At 63.8% G+C, this 10,923-nt stretch overlaps 1 protein-coding gene across 4 annotated transcripts; it reads left to right on the forward strand.

Annotated features, from left to right (window-relative positions):
• Positions 1 to 1,345: 1,345 nt before the first annotated feature.
• Positions 1,346 to 9,841, forward strand: CHRD (chordin). 4 transcript variants are annotated; one of them, XM_048955095.1, is made up of 25 exons: positions 1,346 to 1,709; positions 2,270 to 2,500; positions 3,114 to 3,381; positions 3,707 to 3,810; positions 4,301 to 4,427; positions 4,554 to 4,700; positions 4,772 to 4,889; positions 5,453 to 5,549; positions 5,631 to 5,772; positions 5,851 to 5,991; positions 6,295 to 6,377; positions 6,447 to 6,594; positions 6,680 to 6,786; positions 6,870 to 6,986; positions 7,071 to 7,227; positions 7,312 to 7,553; positions 7,641 to 7,754; positions 7,933 to 8,133; positions 8,214 to 8,307; positions 8,438 to 8,494; positions 8,569 to 8,672; positions 8,742 to 8,844; positions 8,926 to 9,080; positions 9,203 to 9,296; positions 9,420 to 9,841. In XM_048955095.1, exons 1-25 carry the CDS (start codon positions 1,353 to 1,355, stop codon positions 9,476 to 9,478), a joined length of 3,567 nt encoding a protein of 1,188 aa, XP_048811052.1. In that variant the 5' UTR covers positions 1,346 to 1,352; the 3' UTR covers positions 9,479 to 9,841. The 4 variants fall into 4 exon arrangements, with proteins under 4 accessions (XP_048811052.1, XP_048811050.1, XP_048811051.1 ...); XM_048955093.1 differs by having other exon boundaries at positions 8,569 to 8,844; XM_048955094.1 differs by having other exon boundaries at positions 4,304 to 4,427; positions 8,569 to 8,844.
• The last annotated feature ends 1,082 nt before the right edge of the window (positions 9,842 to 10,923 follow it).

Genomic DNA, 10,923 nt, shown 5'->3' on the forward strand with positions numbered 1-10,923 from the left:
ATCTCTGTGGTCTTTGGGTACCCCGTGATGGGCCACTGGGAGTGGGCACAGCCCCGAGCATAGCGCATGAGGATATTTTGGGGTCTCTGCCCACATCCTGGCCCCCCCCCTCCGCCACAAGGCAAGAAGGGACAGAGAGCCCCATCCATCCCCACCGCGCTGAGAACACGCAGTCCCTAATAAACTCCATGTGTCTGGAGACGAAAAGCAGCCGCTCCCCCAGCTGCACCCCCTCACCCCATACCTGCCACCCCCAAATACCCTCCGCCCCCAGACCCCCCTTGCCTTCGTCTGGGGCGGCCCAGCCCTGCGAGCCGCCCGCCAGTTGTGCAAATATTGCCGGAACGGCTGCAATCCCCATGTCCAACGTGAATTATGAGATATTTCCACCCATTACGACAGCACCCCCCTCCCCGCCGTGTATGTGCGAGGCCGGGGGGGGATTAGTCACGGGGCATGGCTTCGTTCTGCACAGAGCTTTGGGGAGGCCATAGTGTGTGAGGTGAGGGGGGCTCTTTTTGGAGAGGGGGGTGTCTCTGTGGCTCCCCAGCTCCGGTTGGGTCTGGCCCCCGTTACTCATGGCACGGGGTGTCAAGGTGCCCGGAGGAGGATGGAGGCTGTGGGAAGGGGTTAGGGCGTGCGGTTTCGCTTCGACCCCATCCCTAGGGAGAAGAGGCTCCTTCCTGCCGCCCTGAGCCCGGCTCATGTTCAAAGCCTGAAGCAGACAGCAGCTAATAGGGACAGACAATAGGGAGCTGCATGGGGCGGCAGTGCTGGCACAGGCACCCCTAAGCCAGGCACGGCACCACTGGGCAGAAAGGGATGAGATGGTGGCCCCTCCGAGTGACCCCTCGTGGCCACATGGCCACAGAGCCCACGCAGCCCACGCAGAGTCCACAGTGGAGCACCATCATCAGTGTGCCCACCCTGATGTGCTCCCGGCACCTACATGCCATGGGGCCGGGCACCTGCTCCGGCTTATGGGGTGGTACAGAGCAGCCGTGGCTGCCTGGCTCTGTCCCCATGCAGCTCCAGCTGCCCGCAGCCGGCAGCCCTGTCCCGCTGGGGCTGTGCCGGCGCCAGGCCCGGCTGCAGGGAGCCTCAGAGCCGCCTTTGTGCCGGGAGCTCCCAGTGCATGTGCGGGCGCCGGGAACCAGCTGGCGGCACCGGGACCCTTTCCCACCCCAAAAGCACGGAGACCCCTGGGGGGGGCACATCCAGGACTTTCAGGACCGCGTGGGGCTGTGTGGTAGGGATGCCCGTGTGCGTCCTATCTCATCCCATGCCAGTTTCCTCCCAACCCATGTGCTCCTGTTGTAGCAGTGACACCTCGCTACCCCCGTGCCCTCCCCATGCCTCAGTCTCTCCCATGCCAAGGCCATGGCTCTCCCAGCTTTCCTTCCTTCCCGGGAAAGGGGAGGGAGCTTCCCCTGTTGCTTCCCCACATCCCCGCAGCCGAGCCAGGAGACTGTGACGAGCTCCGGGTGCGCGGAGCCAGCGGCAGATTCCTGGCACCGGCAGGGCGGCCGGCAGCCATCGCCCGCCTCCTCCTCCCCACTCAGCCCTGCTCGCTCCCCGCCGTTCCCCCCAGGCTGCACCACGGCGGTGGGCACCAGGCGGTGACGCTGGCACGGCCACGCAGCCCCCAGCCCTCCCCTGTCACCGGATCCCAGGCCAACAGAGACAACGGGAGAGAGGAGCAGGGACAGGTCGGTGGCACTGACGGGGTGGGCATGGGAATGGGGTGCCACGCTGCCGGGCACAGCCCATTGCGAGCAGTACGGTGTTGCACATGGAATGTCCGTGGTGTCCCAGCCCTGGAGGTGGCAATGGGATGTCCCGATGGGGAAACCCAGCTACCCCTTGCCGGGGCTTGCTCGTGCCAAGCGGGGTGGAGGAGGGCACAGGGATGGGGCATCTGGCAGCAGGGATATGGTGTATGGGGTTGCAGCCCCCCTAGCCACTCGCTGTGCCGTGGGGAGGCCCAGGAGGAGCCTTCTGGGGAGGTAAGGGCCTGTTGTGCTCCAGCTGCGCCGTGTTTCCCTAGTTACACCGTGCAGCTGGCCGGCTGTTTGCACCGCCCAGAGTTGATTTTGGCAGCCCAGCGCTTCCCCCTCCTCCCCTGCACACCCGCCTGCCTCCCCACTGGTGGGGGGATCTAGCACCTCATTCCCTCCCTGCTGGTGGGGGAGACACGGGTGGCACACACCACTCTCCCCTACTTGTGCCTTGCGCCTCAGTTTCCCCAGCTGGACCGTGCTCTCCCCAGGCCTTCCCATGGTGTCTGCTCCCTGCCCACCACCGCTGCTGCCCTCATCAGCCTGGGCACATGTGGGTGAAGACCAGAATCCGTGCTGGGTGCTGCTCCCATGCCCTCAGCCACAGCACCTCCCTGGGACCCCAGGTCTTGTTCTCATGCTTGTGGGAACGGTCCTGTGGTCCTGCTCTGGGATTGCCCTCTGCACTGGGATTTGGGGATGCCAAAGGCACACGTTGTGGGGTGCGTGAGTCTGACATCACATGGCGCAGCGCAGATTTGGGGGGATGCTGAGGGGAGATGTTTCTTTTGTCCGAAGGGTGACCTTATGGTGTGGGGGAAATGAGGGCTTGCAGGGGCCTTATGTCCTGGGGCAGCGTGGGGAGGGATGTGGATTGGGGTGTACTCATGGTGTCCAGCGCACAGGAATACCCCAAGCCCCACGGAGGGGGGTGTGGTTTGGGTTCTGCATTGCCCCAGTGAGTGTTGTGTGGATGTGAGGGGGTCCCCTGCATGCCAAGCTTGACGAGGGGCATGTGGGTGAAAGGATCCAGGGTCCAGTGGGAGCTCCATACCCAAGGTACTCCACGTCTGGGAGGGGACCAACGGTTCGGGGGGGGTCCTAGAGATGCTCCATGCCAAGGGGTCCCCATGGTGTTTCACAGACGGGGGTCTCCCTAGCATACCCATGGGCAGAGGTACCTTATTCTCTCAGAGCAGGGGCTCAGTGGCTGAAGGTGTCCCTTCGCCCGGTGGGCCGGGACCTCTTGGGGGGGGGGAGCTCGGATCGCGGCGGGGGCGCGTCCCCCCGGCCGGCCGCTGCCTGCGCCTCATTAGCGGTCCTTTGTTTGCACAGGGCTCGCAGCTCCCGCTTGCCCATGCCGCCGCCTATAAAGCGGGGCCGGGGCCGGCGGCCGGGCAGAGGCGGTGGCAGCGGAGGCGGCAGGCAGCGCCCGGCCCCCCCTCCCCGCCCCCGGCCGCCCGGTTCCCCCGGTTCCCCGGCACCATGCGCACCGCCCTGCTGCTGCTCGCCCTGCTCGCCCTGCCCGCCCGCACCGCCCGCCCCAAGCTCGCCCTGCCCATCCGGCCCGACAGCGAGCCGCTGCCCCCCGGGGGGGCGGCAGGTAGGACCCCCTTCCTGCACCCCTTTCCCTTCGATCCCCCTTTCCATGCACCCCCGCTGCATGCAACCCTTTTTCTTCCAACCCGTGCACCCTCTTTTCCTGCATCCCCGCCGTGCACCCCTTTTATGCCCCCCCAACTCCGTGCCCCCCCCCCCCCCGCCTGCCCGTGCCGCCGTTCGGTCCCAATAACCGGGTCCGTACCCGACGGGGCGGTGCCGGACTCTGTCCGCCCCATCGGGGCTGCGGCAGGGGGGTGCCCGCGGCTCGGAGGTGACTTTTTTCTTGGGGGGGGTGTTCCGATGATGGGGTGGGAATTCATCTGCAGGTTGTGCCTTCGGGGGGCATTTCTATGCGCTGGAGGAGACGTGGCACCCCGACCTGGGGGAGCCCTTCGGGGTGATGCGCTGTGTGATCTGCCATTGCGAGACGGTGAGTGCCCTCCTCCCTCCCCCTGCCAGGAGAGGGGACCCCCCCCCCACATGAGGCCCTGCTGGGGAGGGGGGATCACCCCTTCATTCAGTACCCCCACCCCGAGGGAAAGGGCAGTGGGGATTCCTCCAGCCGGCCCCACACCTGGGTGCCCTCCAGCAGAGCAGGGTTAAAGGCTCATGCTTCCTTCTCCTTCCTCCCCTCTTCGGGGACAGCCCTCTCCCTCCAGCAGCCCCCGGAGGCCGAGACTGGAGGGGCCAAGCACAGCTGGGCAGGGGAGTGGGGGCCGGGATTTGGCTGCCGTACAAACAGCTGGGGGCTGTGCAAGGTGTGCGGGGCCCAGGGGTTGTGCAGATGGGCTGAGGGGATCAGGGCTGTGCCAGGGGAGCACTGGTACCCACCGCTGTGCCATCTGCTGGGGCTGGGTGTTGGGATTAGCCGTATCTGTGGCAGAGTTTGGCACGATTTGGCACGGTTCTCACCACCTCAGCAGAGGAATCGCCGAGGGAAACCAGTGGGGAAAGTGAACTGCAAGAACATGAAGCAGGATTGCCCTGTTCCCACCTGCCCCCATGCCACGCTGTTGCCCGGGCACTGCTGCCACACCTGTCCCAAAGGTGAGCATGGTGCTATCACCCACTGCTGGAATCAGCCTGGGGATACTGGGCACCCCCACGGAGGGGCTCCTTAGTGTCAGGGTTACCTGTGCCACAACCATCTCCCCTCTGTGTCCCCCTTGGCAGCATTGCCAGGACCCCTGGAGAAGAGCTCCGAGCCACCTTTCGACACCTTTGAGTACTTCCAGGACAAGGAGGATGAGATGGACAAGCCGTACAACGACCGCTCCTACCTCAGCTCCGAAGGTTTGGCACGCGACGATGCCCGCACAGGTGAGCCCAGGGAGGGAGAACAGCACAGGGCATCCTCATGCTCCTATAGTAATCACTGCCATCCCCCATAGAATTCGTGGCCCTGCTGACAAGTGGCCCGGAGCCGTGGCACCCCACATCCAGCGCGGTGGCCAAGGCTCGCTTCACCCTGCTGCGCTCCTACCTGCTCTTCTCCATCAGCTACGAGCGGTGAGCACAGCCTGAAACCCTCAAACCTGATGATGCGATGCCTCTTGTGCCTCAGTTTCCCCTCTGCATGCCTTCAGTGCTATTGCAGCATTGTGTGGGTGGGGTGTGATTTTAGGAGGGGGGCTGTGGGTGCAGTGGGATGCAGGCACTGTGCCACCATATGGCCCAGCTCATGGGCACCACCACGGGACTCCAAATCCATGCCTTCCCCGGGTGCCCACTGTCCGTCTCTCTCTCCCTCTCTCCTTCCCGCACGGGTTGCTTCTGCTCTTCCTCACTTCCAGGCCCCTTTGCATAGTAAAGTGGTGACTAATTTCCAGCTCCAACCAGGGGGAGCCAAACAGAGCCGAAAATGCTCCTAATTTACAGCCAGGCCGAGCGCTCAGCTCCCCGCCGTCCTTCCCAAATGTGCACCTCCCCACACACACAGTGCCAACCTGGGGACCCCTGGGTTCCAATGCCAGCTGGCACCCTGCTCCGTGTCCCCCATCCCCCGGGCACTGCGTGGGACCGGTGCCAGGCACGTGGGGAGGGGATCCCTGCTCAACCCCCGATGCCCGCAGGCTGGGCCGGCCGAGCCGGGTGCGTTTCAGCGACCCTGAGGGCACCGTGCTGTTTGAGCACCCAGTACAGAAGAGCGCAGCCCCTGAGGATGGCATGGTGAGAGGAGTGGGGAGGGCAGGGCAGGGGGCACGGCGCACCAATGTTGGCACCCCATGCCCAGCCCTGCTGTACCCACAGCTCTGTGGGATGTGGAGGACGGTGTCCAAAGCCAACATACAACTGCTGCGTGCTGAGCAGCTCCGCGTGTCCCTCATCACCCGTGCGCAGCCCTCTGGAGAGGTGCACGGGCACATCCTCAAGCACCGCGCGCTCTTTGCAGGTAAGATCCCCCTCCAAGTACTTCCCACCCTGAGGGGGGTTCCTTTGGGGTGCCCCTCACGTCCCTCTCCCTGCACAGAGACATTTGGTGCTATCCTGACCTCATCAGACCCCACACATCTTGGGGCTGGGGGCATGGCCATGCTGACGCTGAGCGACACCGAGAACAACCTACACTTCATCCTCATGGCCCGTGGGCTGCTGGAGCCGGGCGCTGGGGGTGAGGACGGGCATGGGCTGCTGCAGGGCATGGCATCACCAGGGGAGGCTCAGGGGGTGCGTGGTGTGCAATGGGCTTGGGATGCGTGGGGTCAGGATGAGCGTGTGCAGGGGAATTTGGTTTGTGCATTTGGAGCAGTGTGTGTGGAGGTACAGTGGACTGGGACTGCATGAGGGTGGGTGGGAGGTTATGGTGTGGGGTTGTGCAAGGATTTGGAGCTGTAGAGGGGTAGGTTTGGGGAGCAGTGGGCACAGCCCCATGCCCAGCCACCCCATGCAGCCCCAACCCCTCTGCCATGCCCAGAGTCCCCCTGGGTACCGCTGCGGGTCCGTATCCTGCACCAAGGCCAGATGCTTCGTGAGGTGCATGCCAACATCACTATGGAGGTACAGCCATCCCCATCCCCATCGCCCTGGGTATTCCAGCATCTCCCTCATCAGTGCCTTTACCCCCAGGACCCCGACTTCGCGGAGGTGCTGAATGACCTGTCCACCCATGAGCTGCAGTGGTTGGCACAGGGGCAGCTCCGCATCGTGGCTGACACCGAGGGTCAGCACCCGCGCCAGCTGGAGGGCACCATTACTGCCCGCCGCAGCTGTGACAGTGAGCAGGGCACAGCGGGGTGTGGGAGTGACATTGCCCCCACCCTGTCCTCACCCTTTTCTCTGCTCTCTGTGCCTGAGTGCAGCCATCCAAAGCGTGCTGTGCGGCGCAGACGCATTGCAGCCCACCAAGACGGGGGCGGTGGGCTCAGCCAAGCTGGCGCTGCATGAGAACGGCACGCTGGAATACCAGGTAATGGGAACAGGCATGGCACCGGGCACAGCACTGCACCCCACTGGTCACCCTATTGCTGCCTGTCCATGCCCTGCCTGCAGGTGCGGGTGGTGGGCACAGCCAGCGAGGTGGTGGGGGTCACACTGGAGACCAAACCGCGGCGGAAGAACAAGAGGAACGTCCTCTTTGACATGACCCCCAGCTATAGGGACGGGCTGGTGAGTGCTGGTGACAGGGCACAAGGTTGGCACAGGCACAAGTGGGCACAACCCCATATGTGTGTTCTCCCTCCTTCATGCCAGGCTCAGGGAGTGTGGCACAGCCCCAGTGCCCGCGATGCGCACATGCTGCTGCAGAACGAGCTCTTCCTCAACGTGGCCACCAAGGATTGGGTAGAGGGTGAGCTGAGGGGCCAGGTCATCTCCCTGCCCTACAGTGGGCTCTTGGCACGCTACACAGGTACATGGGGGGAGGTGGGGGGTGGCAGGGCGCAGCAGTGCAGCCCTTCACCCATCACCTCCCACCGCCCCTCTCTGTGTACAGAGATGCCAGTGCCGTTGGCGGGGCAGCTGGTATCCCCTGCAGTGAGCAGCGGGGCCGGGGGCCATGCATGGCTGTCGCTGGATGAGCACTGCCACCTGCACTACGAGATTGTGGTGGCGGGGCTGGGCCGCCCAGCTGATGGCACAGTCAGCGCCCAGCTGCACGGTGTGGCCGAGCTGGGCGAGATGGGCTCACGGCCACACCTGCACAAGCGGATGCTCAAGGGGTTCTATGGCACTGAGGTGAGGAGGGCTCACAGCAGCTACGCCACAGTGTCACCACAGGTCTCAGGACTGTCCCCACATCCCCTTGTCCCCCTCATCCTACAGGCTCAGGGGGTGGTGAAGGACCTGGACGCTGAGCTGCTGCAGCACCTAGCACAGGGCACTGCGTTCCTGCAAGTCAGCACCAAGGCACACCCACGTGGGGAGATGCGGGGATGGGTATGTGGTCCTGACACATCCCCAGGGGTTGGCACTGGGAAGGGCATAGCATGGGGACACAGATGCCCACAGCTATGTGCTCCACCAGCCATGGTGCCACGGTGCCACCAGCCATGAGCACACCTAAGTGGGATGCCCAGCCGGGTGCCCATGGTCCCAACCTACCGCTGCCCTCCAGGTGCACATCCCCAACCACTGCCAGGCAGGAGGGGCCCGCCTGTCCACCGGGGAGGCTGGGCTCTCAGAGGGCCCCAAAAGCAGGGATGTAGAACAGCTGAAAAAGGACCCCAACTCCTGCTTCTTCGAGGGGCAGCACCGTGCACATGGCACCCGCTGGGCACCTGACTACGACAAGAAGTGCTCCATCTGCAGCTGCCAGGTATGGGGTTATAGGGCTGATCTGGGGGTGGATCCGTTGATGATGGATCCTTCAATGAGCAATGTGCCTGCTATTCCCAGAAGCGCACAGTGATCTGCGATCCCATCCTGTGCCAGCCCCTCAACTGTACCCGCCAGGTGCACCCTGAGGAGCTGTGCTGCCCCGTCTGTGAAGGTGTGGGGGCACAAGGAGCTCCTGGGGGGGGGGGGGGGGCAGAAAGAGGGGGCTGTGGGCAGTATCTCTATGGGTACAAGGTGGGGGTCCCACTCTGGTACCCTGAGCATGCCCTCCCTGATCCCTGTAGAGAAGAAGATGGAGCAGGAGCAGCTGAAGCTGGAACGGGCACGGGACAGCAGTGAGGGTGAGTCCCCTGGGCACAGGCTGAGGGCACCACAGCCATCACATGGACGCCGTGCCCACCTCCTCCACTTTCAGGCTGCTACTTTGATGGGGACAAGACGTGGCGAGGCTCTGGCACCCGCTGGCACCCTGTCGTACCGCCCTTCGGCCTCATCAAATGTGCCATCTGCACCTGCAAGGTGAGTCTTGGGGGTCTCAAAGCAGGGGAGCTCCAGTGCCCCCCTGAGTCCTGTGCACGCTCCCCACAGGGCACCACGGGTGAAGTGCACTGTGAGAAGGTGCAGTGCCCACGCCTCACCTGTGCCAACCCTGTGCGCGTCAGCCCCTCCGACTGCTGCAAGCAGTGCCCAGGTATGTACACCCTGCTTCCCCCTTGTCCACCATTCCTCCCACACCCTGTGGGCATGCAGTCTCCCTGTGCCCTCTCCACAGCCCCTGAGAAGAGTGTCCCTGAGCTGACCGATGGCATGCAGGCAGACGGACCCCGTGCGTGCCGCTTTGGGCGCCGCTGGTACCTCAACAATGAGAGCTGGCACCCCTCGGTGCCACCCTTTGGGGAGATGAAGTGCATCCTGTGCTGGTGTGTGGTGAGTGTGCTGGGAATGCAGAGATGCCCTTTGCCACCCCAAGTGCTTTAGGGACAGGCAGGCACAGAGCTGGGCTGGCAGTGCAGGTACCCCTGTGTCCCAGCCCTGCTTGTGCCCTACAGTCAGGAGAGACGCACTGCCAGCGCCAGGAGTGCCCGCCAGGTGCCTGTGCCAGCCCCAGCAGGAGGGACAACCCCTGCTGTGCCAAGTGTCGTGGTGAGTGAGTGCTGCTGAACTCGGGCAGCCATCAGCACACTGTGCATTTCTGCACCCCTTCGGGGACCATCACACACCTGCACACCCTCCATGCCTTCGTTTCACCCCATTTTCCCCCCACAGCCCTGGATGCGCCCCCAGAAAAGATGCACGAAGCCACAGCAGAGTCATGGAGCCACTGAGCAGTGAGCGCAGCTTGAGAGCGCAGTGATGCCGGATGGCCCTACAGAGCCCCATTGCCCCCCCCCCCCACGGCTGGGCACGGGGCACAGAGGAGCAGGGATGGGGAAGGCACCCCCTCTGGGCACAGCTGCAGTGCTGAGCCACCCTAGTAGCCAGCAGCAGGGCTGGGGGAGCCGGGACACTCTGCACTCCCACTCACGAGTTCCCGGCTGGTGGGTGCAGCAGGCATCGTGCCCGCTTTGTACATAGTGTAAAATCCCTCTCACCCCCGTTTCGCTGTGCCCACCCCAGTTCGTCTGGACTTGGTGTGTAATTTATAGGGACGGGGGTCCCGAATGTATTTATTAAAGACAGAGATATTGCCCACTGCTCTCCTCTGTATCACACATTCATGGGTGCTGGTGCTGCTGGTTTTGGGGACATGCAGGTCATGTGGCTGGGTACATGGGGTCTTGGAGGCATAGGGATTCTACATGGAATGGAGGGCTGCAGGCTGGCACAAGAGGGGTTGGAGCAGGGCTGGGGTGGCCCTAATCAGTGCCCATGGTCAAAGATGTAATGCCAGAGCGGATACAGTGCATCCCCATTATGGCAAAGGTGCCAGGGTTGGGATCTGAGTCAGGGAAAGTAACACCGGGCTCTGCTGGGATGGCACTGGATGTGCTGGCACAATGATGCTGGGCAGCATTAGTATATACTGGGACACTGGGTTGCACCGGTACTTGTCTTGACACCAAGGACTGGCACCAGAGCATTAGGAGGATGGCATGGTGGCATTTAGGGTGGGCATGAAGTCCTTGGTGCCAGCTGAAGTGTCCCAGCCCATATGGTGCTGTGGCCAGCAGGGGGGCAGCGCCAGTGGTGACCTTGCGGCCAGTGGCCCACTGGCAGCAGCACTCGTGTCCTGGCATAGGGCTCCTTCCGGATGCGTGGGGCAGTGCCAGGAGCTGACGCATGAGGAGGGGACTCAGTGCCCAGGGAAACAATAAATGGGGAGTTCACATATCGCCTGCCCGCCGCAAACTGGTTCACGGCCGGCGATGAACCCTCCCAGGGTGGTGCAGGGCAAACCTCAACCCCGTCCCTGGCCATTGTCATCCACCCTTGGGGGTGCCAACGTCAACGCGGAGGGTGGCACCTGGGCAGCACAAACCAGCGCGTTCCTGGTCCCACATCATCAGCCCGGCAGTGCCACAGTTCCATCGTGGCTGAGCGTGTCATGCTGTGCCGCCAGGGAGAGGGCAAGCTCAGTCCTTCCAACTGCCCCAGTAGCTCCAGAGCCCTTTGAGGTGGTGAGATGGAGATGCCGGCGGCTCCAGAGGGAGAGCAGCCACTGTGCCACACTGCAGCGCTTCGCCCCAGGAGTACCAGTGCCAAGCTGTGCTCCTGCATCCCGGCGGAGAGGACTGAGCCTCTGCTACCCGGCAGTGAAGAGCGTGTTCTG

This window comes from Lagopus muta, chromosome 9, assembly GCF_023343835.1.
Source record: "Lagopus muta isolate bLagMut1 chromosome 9, bLagMut1 primary, whole genome shotgun sequence".
Taxonomy (NCBI): domain Eukaryota; kingdom Metazoa; phylum Chordata; class Aves; order Galliformes; family Phasianidae; genus Lagopus; species Lagopus muta.